At 42.1% G+C, this 17,287-nt stretch overlaps 1 protein-coding gene across 7 annotated transcripts in view; it reads left to right on the top strand.

Moving 5' to 3' along the window:
• CRIM1 (cysteine rich transmembrane BMP regulator 1) overlaps positions 1-17,287 on the top strand; it is a 208,645-nt gene that overhangs the window by 170,828 nt on the left and 20,530 nt on the right. For all 7 annotated transcript variants that reach the window (XM_051842989.3, XM_070069255.2, XM_051842988.3 and 4 more), the window contains 2 exons: positions 576-791; positions 5,472-5,693. In XM_051842989.3, coding sequence (XP_051698949.3) covers positions 576-791; positions 5,472-5,693 — 438 coding nt within the window. The remainder of the gene's footprint in view (positions 1-575; positions 792-5,471; positions 5,694-17,287) is intronic.

Genomic DNA, 17,287 nt, shown 5'->3' with positions numbered 1-17,287 from the left:
TCTAACATAGATCATCTGGAAGTTTTGTTTAATCTGGAGGCATATCCAGGGTCCAAACACCATAGCCTTGGCTTCTAGTCCCTTGTCTGCACTCAGTACCTTAAGCCCTCGTTTCCTCATATGTAAAATAGTGCCTCGCTCACAAGGTCAAAGCAGGAATAAATGAAATGAATAAATGTAAAGTCCCGATCCTGAAAATAACTGGGCTGTAGCAAGCATTCAGCACCTGAGAGCTCTTCATTCCAGACAACAACCACATATTCTCCAAGATGCCCGAAAGGCCCTCCTCCTTTTCTCTAGAACAGGATTCCCTTCCCTGTAATTTAATTCTCTGGCTGAATTCTCTCGGGACTATTGATGGCTGTGAACCACTTGGACCTCACTTCCTGAAATGAGCTCTTCTGCTATTGTCTTCTGCTTCTGTGCTTGGGATATTTTTTTCATTACTGTTCTCTTGATAAGAATAAAGTGAGATACTCAGCCAATTCATCTTTTCTGTCTTTTAAAGCAAACAACACCCTGGAAAGACTGCAAATGAATAATGTCTTATGTTTTGCTTTTGTGTCCTTCTGCAGATGACTTTGTGGTGCAGAAGCCAGAGCTCAGCACTCCCTCCATTTGCCATGCTCCTGGAGGAGAGTACTTTGTGGAAGGAGAAACATGGAACATCGACTCCTGTACTCAGTGCACCTGCCACAGTGGCCGAGTGCTGTGTGAGACAGAGGTGTGCCCGCCGCTGCTGTGCCAGAACCCCTCGCGTACCCAGGACTCCTGCTGCCCACAGTGCACAGGTAACTGACACAGCGTCTTGGCATGTGCTTGGCAGGGACGGGCATGGCTGTAGGATGCATCATTTTGCAGGACCCAGCAGCTCAGGCTGAACCCCATGGAGGAGCTCGCCAAACCCAGGCAGGAACTCCTGGCAGCCTCTTCCTAAATCCATTCCCTTCTATCAACCACATATTTGTGCAATCAATGTGGCTTGCACATGGAGTGACTTTGAAAAATAAAGGAGATTGCTCTTTCCGCCATAATTTCCCCTTAAACTTACATCTGATTCAATGAGTATACCTAAGTAGAGACAGCCCACGGAGACAGCCTTACTGTCCTAAACTATTCCAAATATTTTGCTAATGGGACAAATCAATCTTTGCCTTTAGCATATGTGAAGAACAATATTGGCAATATACAATATAAGTTATTTGAAAAATGTAAGGGTGGTGAAGATACTCTGAAAAAAAAAGTAAATGCCGCCCCCTAAACGTGTTGTGATTAATAAGTTAATATCCAAAAATATTAAGGAACTAGCTCTGTACATGTATAAAGAATATTATTATTTTATTTTTTATTTCTCAGGTAATCTGACCTTAGGAGGTAATTTTATGGTTATGAAACAAATAGGTTTTAGTGAAAATTTGTCAGGATTTTAAACATAAGTTACTGGTATCACAATTAAAATAGTACTTCTAATTAACACTTGACTATGTAACTTTTTAAAAAGATATTTAATTTGCACAAAATTGCCAAGTTGTTAGAACTAGTTTTATTTTGTAATGATTATTATTTCATTTTTTAAAACCTAAATCAATAACCATTTACATTATAAATATTCATTCCTAGCAGTTCTTAGTTTCTGCTTATTAAAACATAAACCTCCATATTTTAGTACTTTTTTTTTTCGCATTGGATTATCTTGTTGGCTGGCCAGAATCTGTTATTCTACCATTATATCCAGTGTAGTCAGAGCCTAAATTCTTCCATGTGCTCACATTGATGGTATTTTTTTCTTTGTGTTACTTGAACTAACAGTAATAGTGACATGATTTGTTGTCATCCTGGATTGCAGTCAGAGTATAATTGTCTCAGTACAAAATTTTTGGTATGATTAGAGTCTCTGCTCGTCTGGGAAGCTTAACTGATACAATATCTTTTTGGTGTAAAAAGAATTCACATATGTTACCTTTTTTTAGTATACACATGACCTATTCTCTGATTGATTGATTGATAGATAGATAGATATTACCATTATCATGATTTTACTCAGGTCCAACCCTGCTGATGTTTCTCTGTTATTAGCCATGTCTGTTTCCATCCTCCCTGCAGAAATCACGTTATCTCTTCATTGGTGATGATGAATTTGCATCTGTTTAGATACTCACTTTCCAAATATTTGCGGAATGCCAGAGTTGAGCCACAGGGATTCTGAGGTTGGTGAGAACAGACACAGCCCCTGTGCTGTGGAGCAGTAGTCCAAAAGATGAACCCAACAGTCTAGGGTTCCACACTAAGTAAATAGTGATAATGTAAGAGGCGTGCCTTGAAAGGGAGGACGCAGCCTGCATGTATCCCAGGAAGCTTTAACCAGGCGGAAGCACCCTGGAGACATCTGTGCTAGGATCTGAGCGCTGACCCCAGGAACTGACTATGGGAGAGGCAGTGGTGGGGCGAGACTTCTCTAGGACCCACTGGCTGGCCCAGATTCACTGACGGGACGCAGAGATGCAGCCCACACAGCAGGAGAGCTGTGGGACATGGAACTCCTGAGAGGGCTAAGGCGAGCTCTCCCAGAGCGGGGTTCCTCAAGTCGAGGTGCGCATGTGCAGAGGCCCGTGGATTCCAGCGGGAAACTGCAGCTTTCCTGCATTCCTTGCCCTCTCTCCTATCGAGCACCTCCTTGTCGTGCCTGGGTTGACTTCTCATTTATAAATACAAGCCTGGATGATTGTTTTTCTCTCCATTTGACTTGAGCGATATTCCTCATCTTCAGCATATGAGGACTTTCTGTTTTATCTATTAGTATTCCAAAGACTCCTCTTATGTCTTGAGTAAGACCATGTCCGGTATCTCTGTGTTAAAGTCAGTCATCTAGCCCCCAGTAGATCTGGACTTTCCCATTCATAGCTGTACTGCAGTGATAAGAAATCTTAAAAGCCAACGTATCATTTTTTTCACAGCATAGTAAATTTCTATAGTAGTGTCAATAAGTGGTGCATTACAGATCTAGAAAAATAACACCTTTGATTTTAGGACACTTGCAGTCTCAAATATCTCAAAATGATATATTTGTTGAAGAGCTGCATCTCTCCTGGAGATCCTCTCTAGAACTCTGTCATTCCCTCTCCCTTCCACTTCCCGTGTTCTAGGTTAGGCAAGGTCTGGTAGAGAAATGGATTCATGAAGACGGATTAAGCATCCCTGCAGGTGCACTACTTCCTCAACATATAGAAGAGAAACAATAGGAAAGGATCTATTTCTTTTTTATACCTTTTAAATTTTTTCTTTCCTCCTTTTCTATACTGGAAAACAAGTGTAGTATAGATGAGGAAGGGGCCGTAGAAAAGAAATAAAGGGTGAATGACCATCAACTTTTACAAAAACTGATAAAAGTAAAATAAAGGAGTAAATGTTTTTGAAACAGTATAAAGAAGGGGCCTCTTGAGTAGGAAAAGAGGAAGAGAGGCCCAAAGAAGGCAAATGCTGTGCGCAAGACTCCAAATGGCATTTACACTCAGAGTTTGGATGGGAACCTCCTGGCTAGTACACAGAGACCTGCACACCCTGTGGCTCAGCTTTAAGAGTTTCTCTGCTGCTTCCAGCACATCCCAGTGACCTCCAGGCTCTCTCCAGGCCTCAATAAGAGGCCTCCAGATTCTAGGATATTATCTCCGCAGCCATTTCATTGCTGCTGTCCCTTCTACCTCTTCTGAATTTTTAGGGCCAAGATCAAGTGTTGGTTCTAAGAGCTAAGCAAGCTAATGTAAGCCACAGAAACCTTCTGGTGATTTGTAGGGTTGAGTGTGGACAAGAGTGAGTTGTCCTTTTTCCATCTGCAGCAAAAGTTTGCATTGGCCCATCTATTAAAGAAGAAATTATCCCTAGACATAGAGAAAGGAATCCCATTTTACTATCTTTGCTTAGTATGGATGGGATCTCTGGAACCATAGCTGAAATCAGATCTCACAGGTAGAACCTGAGTTTGGAGCAGTGGAACCAATGGCTCTTATTTCACTTGTGCCTTCTGCATGCAGGACTGGTAATAGGAGATACGGTGGCACAATTTGAAAGAGAATTTGAGCCAATTCCATTATACTGGCTTCCTCTGTCTCCTGGAAAGGGCCCCTAATGGAGCAGCTGCCCTTGTACTCAAAGCAGCTCCTCTTAGCAACTCAAATTCGTTGGCCATAGGGTATGTTCACGAGGCCAAGGGAAGGAAAACGAACTTCAGAGCTTCTGCATAAAAAGATAACTACATGCCTATCTCAGGTATTTGTACTTCATGACTGGAAATACCAGAGCGTATGAAGTTGATTCTGAGAGGAACTGAGCCTAACTCTTTTTGACCATGTATGCATTGAGAAAATGGGATTCTCCTAGGACTGTCCTGGCTCTGTCTAGACTCCGACTGGTGAGGATGCTTGGAAGTACTTTCTTTTATCTGTAGGATCATGACATTTCTGAACCAAGAACTGCACCAACTTAGATTTTCCTGTCTTATATCTTAATCATATTTCTACTTGAGGTTAGGATTTTCATTCATTTCATGGGTTCTCACCTCCCAAAAAGATATCTGGGTTTTCTGGTGTCTTTCTGTTTCTGTTTCAAGTTGCAACTTGATTTGTGGAACTTCTAAGTTAAAGACTTTAAATAGCAAAGACATAAATGGCTTCCAGGTGGCTTCTCTTTGGTTGCATCCTTGTGAGTAATTGACATTTCTTATCTTTGAACCCTTTGTGTAGATGCCTAGACAGTGATAGTCTGGTACATGAAACTCTGGGCATTGATTGGTTAGGATTGCTTGTGACCACAGATCAGATAAAACCCAGAGACAATTTTTAAGCAAATAAGGATTCATTTTACAAGAAGTTTGGGGGCAGATGTTTATCAGCATTGATTCTGGGTTGTTTAGTGATGTCAGGACCTTTCTCTGACAGAAGGATGATAAAGATGTTGCAGCCACAACACACACATATTCAAGAATGAGGCAGGATCTCTGGTAGCAGCTTACCAACCCTTTGAAAAAGAGAAAGCTTTCCCAGAAGTCCCCTCCTTAGCTAGTAGTTTCCATTAGCTGTAACAAAGTGACATGGTCACCCTAGTTGCAAAGATACAGGGAAAGCAGGGAAGAGAACTGTTTTCATAGACTTGCTCCCATTGTATTCCCAGTCCTGGGGCTGCCCCAGAGAAAATCAGGATTTTGTTAAGTTGGGGAAGAAGGATAGAGTGGATGTTGCATAAGCAACTAACATCTCTGTGAAAGGTCATTTCTCATCTTTGTTATTTTGTTTCAAAGTTCAAGACCCTCTCTGAATCACACCTCCTGATTTACGACTGAGACCCCCGCTCCGTTTTAAGGAGGCAGCCGGAGCCCTGGGGACCCTGGGTGCTTTTGATATGTCTGAGTGAAGCTCGCGGCGTGGCACCATTGGTGGCTGCAGCATCTTCTCTGCTGACCTGTATGTTCATTTTTCCAGATGAACCTCTGCGTCCTTCCTCGTCCCATAATGACAGCGTGCCTAGTTACTGCAAAAATGACGAAGGGGATATTTTCCTGGCAGCTGAGTCCTGGAAGCCTGACGTTTGCACCAGCTGCGTGTGCATGGATAGCGTAATTAGCTGCTACTCTGAGTCTTGCCCTTCTGTATCCTGTGAAAGACCTGTCTTGAGAAAAGGCCAGTGTTGTCCCTACTGCATAGGTAAGATCATGAAAAAAAGTCCTTCTTCTCAACCAGTGGCCACGTTGACACCCATGTGCCTCGATCAGTTCATAGTTTTTGAAATTGTTTTTTCTGATTGACCTGTCACACAGACCCATGGTAGGAGCATCAAGCAGAGGTAAGGTGTGGTAGATGTACTTCCACGATAAAGCACATTAAGAATGAAAGAATGCTTTGTAAGAATGTCATGGGTATAGCACCATCGTGTTCTATTGGTCTCTTTTGCTAGTACAGGATTTTCAGTATCAAAGCTCTGTTTCTTCACGTGGGTATTTACAGTGGTCTTCTTCCCCCCAGAAAGAAATACATTAAAGTACACTTAATGTGTAAGGGTTTATGCACAGCTGGAATTCAGCTACATATGAAGTATTAATCTTTTTTTTTTCTTTTTTAATTGACAGGTAGTTAGACAGTGAGAGGGAGAGACAGAGAAAGGTCTTCCTTCCATTGGTTCACTCCTCAAATGGCCACAATGGCCAGAACTACACTGATCCGAAGCCAGGAGCAGGTGCTTCTCCTGGTCTCCCATGAGGGTGCAGGGCCCAAGCACTTGGGCCATCCTCCACTGCCTTTCCAGGCCACAGCAGAGAGCTGGACTGCAAGAGGAGCAACCGGGACTAGAACCTGGCGCCCATGAAGTATTAATCTTACCTTCCAGTTTTCCCCATTTTCTAATTCTTTTTAAACTATGTGATTGTCCTGGTTGATGTTCTACACATACAGAGTGAGGCCTGAGTGATTGACAGAGCTCTCTCCTTCCTGTGATCCATGCTGACAGATCATGTGAGCAGAGGACATATGTATATTAGTCCTTAGCATCCGTACCAAGACTGGTCCAGTGGACATAAGCCAAATGGTGTTCCAGGGACCAGAAGGCGAGGCTGAGACAGCTGGCTCTCTAATCAAGGACAGTCTCTGCTCCCAAGGCTCTGACTCTCTTTTATTGCTCTTGTATCCTGTCAAGCTCGTGAAGTCAAGTGAAAGACAAGACACATATCATGCCAATAACAAATTCAGAATCAGAACAGAAAATGAAACATTATGCAAACTGTAGTGAGTGCAAGTATTGTGTACTTATTTTTGGAGATTTAACATGCTTTCCGGAGCAAGCCAACACATATATTTGGAGTGATACCTGGGGGAAATGAAAGATCTGGCCACAGAGCTTTGTCATACTTTCCTTAGACTCACTGATGAATGGTGGCTGTAAGACAAGCTCAGAAATGCAACCACTTCTCTTTGTCTTCTGACTTCAGGCCATCGGACAGGGCTACTTTCTTGGAGTCTTTTATTCTGCTTGATATATAAGAGGTGGAAAGATATTTTTTAAAACAAACTATCCTCAGGAATTTTATAGAGCTAGATTTTCTTTATGTAATTGTCAAAGAATATTAAAAAGTATGTTTTGAATACTGGGTTACCTCCTTTTATTGGAATGATCACCTATGTAATTTATTCCTCAAACCGTCATGCTTTAAAGTGAAATGGTGGGGCAATAACCATAGACCAGGTTTCCCAAGCAAACCTTTTGATAACCCTACCTTATAGAACTCTCTGTACTACCAATAAATTTTGTAGCTCCTAAATGGACCTAAAAATGTATCAAAGAATACATCCAATTTAGTGCTACTGACCTTCTTAAAGAAATGATCAAAATTCGGGCCGGCGCCGCAGCTCACTAGGCTAATCCTCCGCCTAGCGGCGCCGGCACACCGGGTTCTAGTCCCGGTTGGGGCGCCGGATTCTGTCCCGGTTGCCCCTCTTCCAGGCCAGCTCTCTGCTGTGGCCCGGGAGTGCAGTGGAGGATGGCCCAGGTGCATGGGCCCTGCACCCCATGGGAGACCAGGAAAAGCACCTGGCTCCTGGCTCCTGCCATCGGATCAGCGCGGTGCGCCGGCCGCGGCAGCCATTGGAGGGTGAACCAACGGCAAAGGAAGACCTTTCTCTCTGTCTCTCTCTCTCACTGTCCACTCTGCCTGTCAAAAAAATAAAAAAAAAAAAAATAAATAAATAAATGATCAAAATTCATATTTAAATGGGTAAATCTAAATGAAAGCCGTAACTAAACTACTCTTTCAGATGGTGGGGTAGGAGCATGGGGGTTCGAAACCGATATTTACATATCAAAATGTCAGTACTAAAATTCAAAAATCAGCCACTTGTGCTTAGATAGAACTTGGGAAATCAGGGCCCAGGTGACCTGAGAATTCCTTGCCACTGTCCAAGGAAAATTCTAGCAGCAAATACTTCATGTGTTAAGAAATTCTCAGATTGTTCTGTTTAGATAAAAGTTTCCTTTCTGTTGTGTTTTGTTATTTAATTGGTGAATTTGAAATTAGTAAAAATGTTTCCATATGCTAATAACCAATCATTTCTTTCTCATAAAACCAACTTAAATTCAAAATTTGAAAAGAAACCTGCAAATCATGGTATTCTATCTCATTTCTTTTTCCGAGGGGTGCCTTACATTTCTTGTTGCAATTCCCGCATCACTTAAAGTACACATTGTTTTTTAGTGTACAGGGCAAATACATGATCCAGAATTAAAGTTAGATTGCAAGCACTTTCATTTAATTGCATTTCATATAAATGCACGGTGATATAGTGGAAATTCAGATGCTGTTACATCTTCCCCAGCTACTCTTCTCCCCCATATTGATGCCTTGTAACCTGTGCTCATATACCTATGACTTATTTTCAGAGAAGCATGTGGGGAGACGTTGTATTTGATAAGTGGTAACTGTGTGTTGTACTTACTTACCTTAATGCTACATGTGTGTTACTGTGTTACTGTGTTATTAAGCGTCTTCTGTCTCCACCATACTCGTTTTGTAAGTAGTCTTGTTAGGTTTCTTCATCCTGTCTGCTGTGTCCAAGCATAGGAAGTCAGTTTCAGTTCATAACTATAACGTGGGGATTCCTATCTGTCCAGTTTGCTTTTAGACTTGTTCTCTTATCAGTCAGCCTGCGCCCTCTCTAAGGGTGCCAATCCTGGGCAACACAAGCATACCTCAGTGCAAAGCCTTCCTCACTATCCAGAACTCCCCTCACAAAGGAAAAGAAGCTGGAAACATACCATCATTAGGCACATCTCAAAGCACCCAACTGATTCTAAGAGCTGGTGCTTGCATTGTTTCCTGTTTCAGACTTTCTCAGTTTGAACCCAGATTGTCTGTTCTCAGGATCCCATGCACTGACTTCACCATGGCTTCAAGCCCCCGCTCTGGGTGAATGTTCTTCCTCTTTAGGCAAACATAGCGTTCAGCTGACCCCCTTTTTTTCAGTGGTCAAAACCAATCAATTTGCTTGTTTTTGCCTTGTGAAATACCCATTTTTTTTTCTAACCATAAGAGAAATGAAAAGTAGCGATCCTACTAAAAGTAGTCTTCTAATTACAAGTATTTGTGTTCCTTTCAGCTTAATTTCAAGGCACTAATGTGTAATAATATGCTTCTCTTTTGATGTGGGAAGGCCTCCCATTATGTGTGCTAATTTAATAGGATGTGTAATACAGACATAATTAATAGGATTGATGATTAATTTTGAAAAGTGAACAGCTTTGTCTAATTACTTATAATACCTATCATTAGGGAATTCATCCTTCTACTAGAAAGGCACTAAGTAGTAATTATACAATCATTTTAATGGAGCATCTTCTGATTCCCTGATTTTTTTTATATTCAGGCTCCCTACACAGATACATAAAAACTTAGATTTTATTTTCATGGGTGTTTTGACTGTAACGACGGCTGAAATGAAGGATGAGGGACAAGAATCAAACAATGAGTAGGAGTCAGGTGGAGATCAAAAGGCCTTGTGAGAGTGCAGATTTGATAAGTGGTTCTTTGTAAAAGCAGATACCCCCTCGTGACATACTTGGTCATGCAAGATAGGGCTGGTTTAAAGCAGCCCTGGCCTTATCACTGACTCCATGCTACATGCCTTTCTCAAACCTTTCCTTAGCAAGAATCACCCCAGTGCTTCAATGAGATCATTATCCCATGACTCCCAGGAAGAGGACCAGCAAGCGTAAACCAGCTGCCCTGAAACCACCACGGCATTTGCCTTGCCTGGAGGGGTACATGCCCTGGTCACATAACCCCTGGTCTGATGTTTGTATTAGTGAGCATCTGGAAGAGGGACCACGATGTTGCAGTGGAACCTCTCTGTATCCAGGGTCAGTCACTCCCAGTCAAGTCATACCAAACAAAGAGCACTGTTTTAATCATGCAGATCTTTCTTAATTTGATGATGAAGTCTCCAAGCCTCTATTGCTGCAGCATCAGACCTGTTGACTTAGGAAATCAGGATACTGAGGTATGCTCCTGATTGTGCCAGTCTGAGTAAACAGAACTGACGAGCAAACCACTCTGTTGCTGTGTTACTCGATGCATAGTTGATTTTGAAAATTATGATTTGACAAGTGCAAGAGTTTTCCAGAAGTTGATGAAAAATGCATATCATGAAAAAAAACTACACGTGCATTTCAGATTGTTTTGCACCAAAAAAAATTTTTAATTTCATTTCCCATGAACTTTTTGAAGTTCCTGTGTATTTGTTTATTTGTAATTGAATGTAATTTTAGAAGATAAATTTAAGGTCAGATACTAGAAGTCTCTCAGTCCCTTCATCTTTCTCACTTAAGATTTTCTCAAAATTCGGTTATTTGGAGACAGTAGTTGTTTGCCTCTATCATATGTAATATGTGTGTACATATTTTTTTCCACAACTTACATGCAAAGAAATTTAGGATATTCTGGGATCGCATGCTTCCAAGTCATCCAGAATCTTGCAAGCATCTTTTAAGTATCATGAATGTTTAAGGATCTGTGAAAATGAGTTATATTACAGATGGTACATTAAAACCTGATTTTCTTGCAGGTTGTACATCTGTCTGTTAGATGTTAGCTTTTTTAAAATTTCTTACGTGTTAATATTTGGAGTAGAACTTTCACATGGGGTCTGGCTGGCTTAGCATACGTTGGGACTATATGAGCGGTCTTCAAAAAATTCATTAAAATGCATATTATGCAAAAACTATGCATGGATTCCAAAATTATTTTGTACCAAAATAAGCTTATATTTTAATTCCATTGGTCTGTGAACTGTTTGAAGTACCCTTATACTCCTCCTCAGTTAGCCATGGTGTTGTAAATTTATAGAAGTCTTCTCCACAGTCATCTGCAATTAGCAAATGATTAAATATTGCTGCTTAATAGGGGAGAGGTCTATACTTTTTGTCAAGTCATCTTTTGTTAAGGCTTCTGTTTGTTTAAGGCTAACTCTATCTAAAGTTTCTTCCTAATTGTGTGTATCTGTATGTGAGTGTGTGTGTGTGTGTGTGTATAGAGAATGAATATCTCATTGGAACATCCAATTTTAACTCAACCCAGGAATCAAATACAGTAAATATTTCATTTTACATCTTTGAGATAGACAAGCTATGAAATTTAATTTTATGTATTTTTAAATCATAATGTGATGAGACTGGCATCGTCATTGGGACATTTTTTACAGCTCCTTCTCCAGTGTATTTTCTTAAAATTAAAAACCTCTGCACTTTGGAAAGCAAACTTACCTTGTAGCTGGTGGGTATGCTCACAGCTCTGTCATGTGCTAGTTATGCCTTGCTAATAAGCTGTAGTCCTATCTCATTTTCCTCAGCTGTAAGATGGGAATGATAATACTGCCCTGTGCTTCACAAAAGTGACATTATACACCTAGGTGAAAGTACTTCATTAATAGTAAACCCAGTATCAGTATACATTGGTTCAGTAGAATTACAACTCTTTTAATGCATACGGCAGCAGTTCTGGTACCATGCATCAAATGGACTCTGGTGTTCACTGTTAAATGTAGTAGTTCACTTTCTAAGAGAAAGGCCTAGATATCTCAATGATGAGTTTCTGAAGGATGAGGGTATTTTATATTTAAGTTTTTATTAATACAAAGAGAACAGATTTTATAGGTAGAAGTCTAAGAAGATAACCATACTTCTCACCCTTTCTCAATCCCCCTCCTTGCTTCCTGTTTTCTTTAATTTTTACAAAAACAAACTTAAGGTGTTTTTTAAAATTATTTTATTTGAAAGAGGGAAAGGGAGAGTAGGAGGGATTGAGATGTTCTGTCCATTGGTTCACACCCCAAATGCCAGGAGCCAAAACTCCAGCTGGATCTCCCACATGAGTGACAAGGACCCAAGTAGTTGAGCCATCATCTGTTGCCTCCCAGAATGTACATTTGCAGAAAGCTGGATGGGTTGGAAGCAGAGTAGCTCAGACTTGAATCAGACACTCCAATGTGGTGTTTGGGCTTCCCAAACTTGGACTTAATTACTGCACCGCACTGCTGTCCCAGATGAGAATATTTTAGATCACACTTTGATGGTGTATTCATCCTGCCTACTCTAATATTAATCATCTGCGGTCACCTTATTGTGATGCAGGTAGAAACAGCATGCTTTCTGGAACACAGCTGTGTTGCAATGGTGCCTTACCCACAAGCCTCACTTTCATGCCTCTGCACATTTTCAGAAGTGGCCAAATCGTTCTGCATTATTCTTTGCTTACTTTAAGAGGCTGTTCCTGTTTGAGACGTCCGTGAACTTACTGTGCATGAAACCAGTGGTTCCTGGAAACAGAGTATGTGACACTTATAGTGAAGACACACCCTCATACAGAAGAGATGGTCTCTACCTCTCATGTGCACTTCAGTTGTCAGCTACTGTGGCCTCTACGCTGAAGCTCGAGTTGTCACAGCACTACAGAGAGCTAAATGAAAGAGACATGACTTAGCTGAAAGTCAAAGGAAGCAGAATGTTTTTCTGTGTATTGTTTGGAAAGTGCAGGTTTGAAAACATTGTGGTTGGAGCACAGGGTACTAACTTTAGAAGTGGTCTAGTGATCACAACAAAAATAAACAGTGTTTGATTTCCATTTGTTTAGCTCTCACTCTGCACCCTCGGAAGCATCTTGACTTCCATCTTGTCCAAGCAGCATCCTCTTCTCACCTTGGTCTGCTTTTCCGGCCCCCTTGTCCCCCGCCCCCACTGTGTAAACAGAAATTCAAGCTGTTCTAGTTATTGTGGGACAACCCTGGTCTTTCTCTGATGTCCAGCCCCACATTCTTGTTTTAAAGATGTCTGTACACAAGGAGGCTGGCACTGGTATATCCAGGGACACCCACCAGCATGTGCTTTTCTATTATCTTTGTCCACGAGTTCAAACCTGCTTTTGTACCCATACCAAAAACCCTTCATGGGTGGGCCCATCTGATGAGGACGCTCAGGAGGCTGTTGGTGGTATTTTCCTAACAGGACCTGGACTGAGACAGGGTGACATATCTCCTCCCACTGCTAAGACTGGCCGGTCTGGGAATCCAATGCTTTCCACTTCATAGTCTTCTTTAAGTCATTTTATGTTATTTGTTATTTAATTATTTGAAAGAATGACAGGGAGAAAGAAGAGATGAAGACAAAGAGAGGTCTTCTGTCTACTTGTTCACTCCCCTATTGCCTGCAACAACCAAGGCTGGGCCAGGCTGAATCCAGAGCCATCCCAGTCTCCCACATGGGTGCCAGGGATCAAAGCATTTGAGCCCTCATCTGCTACCCAGGCCCATTAGTAGGAAGCTAGATCTGAAGTGGAGGTGGAACTCAGTCTCAGGCACCCTGATATGGAATCCAGGTGTCCCAAGGGACAGCATGACTTCCTGTACCACAATGCTAGCCCCCACCTCAAAGTTTCCTTAACAAGATGTCATACTCTGACATAGATAACTGGTTTTCAGGCCTGAAGGAGATTACTTTTTTTTTTTCCTTCTTTTGTTTGGGCCACCTTAATCTTTCATTGCTCCTGCCTGCATTTCACACTACATTTATATATTTCTAAAATGAGCTATGTGTATAATGCCCATGTACTTATACATGCTCCTTAGATTGCGAGCCTGGCCATGAAATGAGGCCACATTGAAAGTTGGAAATGACGTGGTTCCTCTCTCCCTGAAGTGCTTAATCAACTCATAACAGATCTTAGTGCCAGAATGGAACTCCGTTACTCACAAACTGCACCCTCCTTGCATGCAGTGGGGATCGGGCGAGTGTACCAGTTTGATGCAAGTGCCGTTCCTGAAACAGGAACAGTTCCAATTCCTCTGTTAGCTGGGCCCCTGCATAGTCACCTGTTCTTTCCAGCATGCTGAAGACACCTGAAAGGCTCTTTTGACCATGTTAGAATTAACTGACCAGCCCCAGGAGATGGAATAAAGTAAAGCAAAAATGCACTTCTACAAAAGGTCTTAAAACTGTGGCCAAACCAACAGCTTTCAGAGCAATTAAAATAAGGCATTTAAAGATAGGAGTCAGCTTACATGATATTTGTCTCTGTTTTTTCTTTTTATAAAGATGGACTGAGATCAAATGCTTTGCTTATTAAAAGCTAAAAGTCAAAAGGTAAAATATGCAAGGTTTTAATTAAGTCCATAAACCTTTTCTGCATTTTTAGCCAAAAACCTGTAATGATTCACTAACAAAATTACTGTGTCTTAGAGCTCTGCCTCATGGGAATTGTTGGGCTGCCTGCATCCATTCTTAGCAGGACCTCAGTTGACTTCTACCTTTACACTGTTTTCTGGTCTACAGAGGCCCAGTGAGCTAGTATATTCAGTCAGTTAGCATCTTCCACAATCTGTGCACATTTGTTAGTGACCTATACATTATTCATTCAGATTCTTGCTTCAATGTAGTTTTTTTTTTTTTTTTTTTTTTTTTTTTTGACAGGCAGAGTGGACAGTGAGAGAGACAGAGAAAGGTCTTCCTTTGCCGTTGGTTCACCCTCCAATGGCCGCCGCGGCCGGCACTCCGCGCTGATCCGATGGCAGGAGCCAGGTGCTTATCCTGGTCTCCCATGGGGTGTAGGGCCCAAGCACTTGGGCCATCCTCCACTGCACTCCCTGGCCACAGCAGAGAGCTGGCCTGGAAGAGGGGCAACCGGGACAGAATCCGGCGCCCCGACTGGGACTAGAACCCGGTGTGCCTGCACCGCAAGGCGGAAGATTAGCCTAGTGAGCCGCGGCACCGGCCCAAGCCCAGTGTAGTTTTAAGTCCCTTCTTTGTGTTAAAAACAACTGAAGTGGTGAAGCCGTGTTTTCAAACAGGAGCCATACATGTTCTGTTCTCCAAGGATGGAGTTTTCACCCAGCATGTGCCTGCCTTGTGATATAGAAATGAAAAGGACCTCCCAGGCCAGAAACTTAGGTATCTCGTCAGTTAAGAGAAAGTAAAACATAGAAGAATAGGTGGCATTTCTTTCTTTGTGGGTAAGAGAAAAGTATTGCATTGTATTATTACAGGTGTAAACTGAGAATTTTAAAAATACTCTCCCTATACTCAGGTCAGCTGTGTCACTGGAAATACTTGGCTGCCTTTTCCACTCCGTTTTCTAAACCTCATGTCACCTATAGTGTACATAGCACCTTTCACACCTGCTTACATGGTTTCACAAAATTTCTCTTTGCATCCCTCGGACTTCAAACTGAAAGAACTAAATTGAAGTAGGATGTTAGCAGCAGCGCCTATATGTGTGCATCCTTTCACAACCTCTGGCACACTCATGTAGTGTGGACACACACAGATCTGATGAGACCCTGGGCAGAGACCGTGAGTGCCTTGTTCACTGCCACACCCCCAGTGCTTAAACAGTGCCCTCAGAAAGCCCTCACTCTCCCTGTTTAGAAAAAACAAATACCTTACCATAGCCCTGCATTGGATTGCTTTGCAGTGGGGTTTATTCTGAGAGTAAGAGCTGTTTTTAGCTTCTTGGCCACCAGGATCCCAGTGTAAATTACTTTTCTGAATAGTACCCGGAGAGCTGGAAGAAGTGATACAATTTATAAGCTGCCTAACTTCCTCCCAGGAAGTTAATCCCACACCAAGATTCTGACTTCATTACCACTAGAACCAGATTTAGAACCTGGAGTATCTGTCCGAGAAAGTTATCTCCTAGGCAGGAACTGAAAACTCCAGCAATAGCATCGTTGGAGTGGACCTTGGGTTTTGTATCCTCCTCAGACAGAAAAGGGGAAAATCTGTAGATGCTTTCTTTTCCGGGGCTAAGGGGAGGCCTACATCATGGTCAGAGTCAGAGCAAGTGCTGTGCCACCACAGCAGTGACTCCTCAGATAACAAATTGGATCTCTGTAGAAGAAAACACGGCTCTGTATTTCCCTCAGCTGCTAACTAGCTCTCTGGTATAATCAAAACAGCTCAAGAGTAAAACCAAAGCCCAACCTTCAAGGCTTATTAAGCCTTTTCTTATCTGGAAAAAGATGAGAGATAATGAAGTTTAAACAGTTGAGAGAATCAAAAGGAGTTAGCGCTTCAAGCAAGGCCTCGCCATTGCCTCCCTCCTCTTTTGTTTCAGTCAGAATTGAGGGAAACTTAAGAGGCAAAAATTCTCCACCTCCACCACTGAAAGGCATTACATATTCTTTTGTTCCTGTTTGTATGTGAATCCACAAAAGAAAACCCAAATATGAGTCAGCCCCACTGAAGGAGCCACCGTGACAGGAGGACACCAGCGCATGACACCGTGTGGGTTATGGCTGTAAAAGCAAATCTCCATCCATTAGCTGGGACTTTGTTTCTGAAAGAAACCAGAATTCATCTCTAGCGCAATCGAATGAAAAAAAAAAGAGGCCAGAGCTGACTAAACAAGATACCAAAGCTGATCTAAAGCAAGGTGTGACCATGGCGTAATCTCTGTCTTCCCTGAGCCTTTCAAACGTTGGCCACGGATGGCACTGCAAAAGGAAAATTCCAAAGCGGAATGAACTCACTCCCGTTCCCTTGGAGTACATTTATAGCCTTCAACAAGGACCGCTTAGGAAGGGATCCCATTTGCTTGGATATGTAACTCCTGATGTGCTTGTTTTAAAAATAAACTTTATTATATTAGTGTCATACCTATTTTCCTTGGAACATTGTTCTCTAATCCTCTTCCTCTTGAGCGCAGGGGTGGGGAATCTTGAGAGAGACGGAGAGAAGTGCTAGTGGAGATTGTCCTAAGAAGGCCCGGTCCTCAGTAACCACTTCCCTAGCTCCATTCCTTGATGAGGCTGTTCCAGGTGCTGAGGCAGTCAGTGGAAAGAAAAATTTCTCATACGCCCAAGTCAGCGAGCAGGAGCTACCGTTCCTTTGTAGTACTGACGCCTGTGCAGAAAGTGACCCTGCCACCTGTTGTCGGCTGGCTTTATGCAGCTTAGGCAGAAGGTTCTTGGGGACCATGGAGTCAGACTCACTGTCGTTTCCACACTGACCTGTCGCTTCCTAGATATGGGCAAGTGACTTAATCTCCCTGTGCTAATGGAATTGAAACAAAACCCTGTCCCATGGAGCTATGGAGGTCAAATAGAATCAATACAAAATGCTGAGCATAGGGCTGGGTACACAGTTGGCATTCAGTAAATGAAAGTAATGGTTATTATTAGGTATTGAAGAACAAAAGTTAATATCATTCCCAGTATAAGCAAACTAAGCTGGAGTGGTAAATACAGTGGTCAGAATTAAGTGGTAAACT

This window comes from Oryctolagus cuniculus, chromosome 2, assembly GCF_051225735.1.
Source record: "Oryctolagus cuniculus isolate XC-2025 breed Fujian yellow rabbit chromosome 2, ASM5122573v1, whole genome shotgun sequence".
Taxonomy (NCBI): domain Eukaryota; kingdom Metazoa; phylum Chordata; class Mammalia; order Lagomorpha; family Leporidae; genus Oryctolagus; species Oryctolagus cuniculus.
The sequence above is the reverse complement of the archived record's forward strand: the minus strand, read 5'-3'. Positions and strand labels throughout refer to the sequence as shown.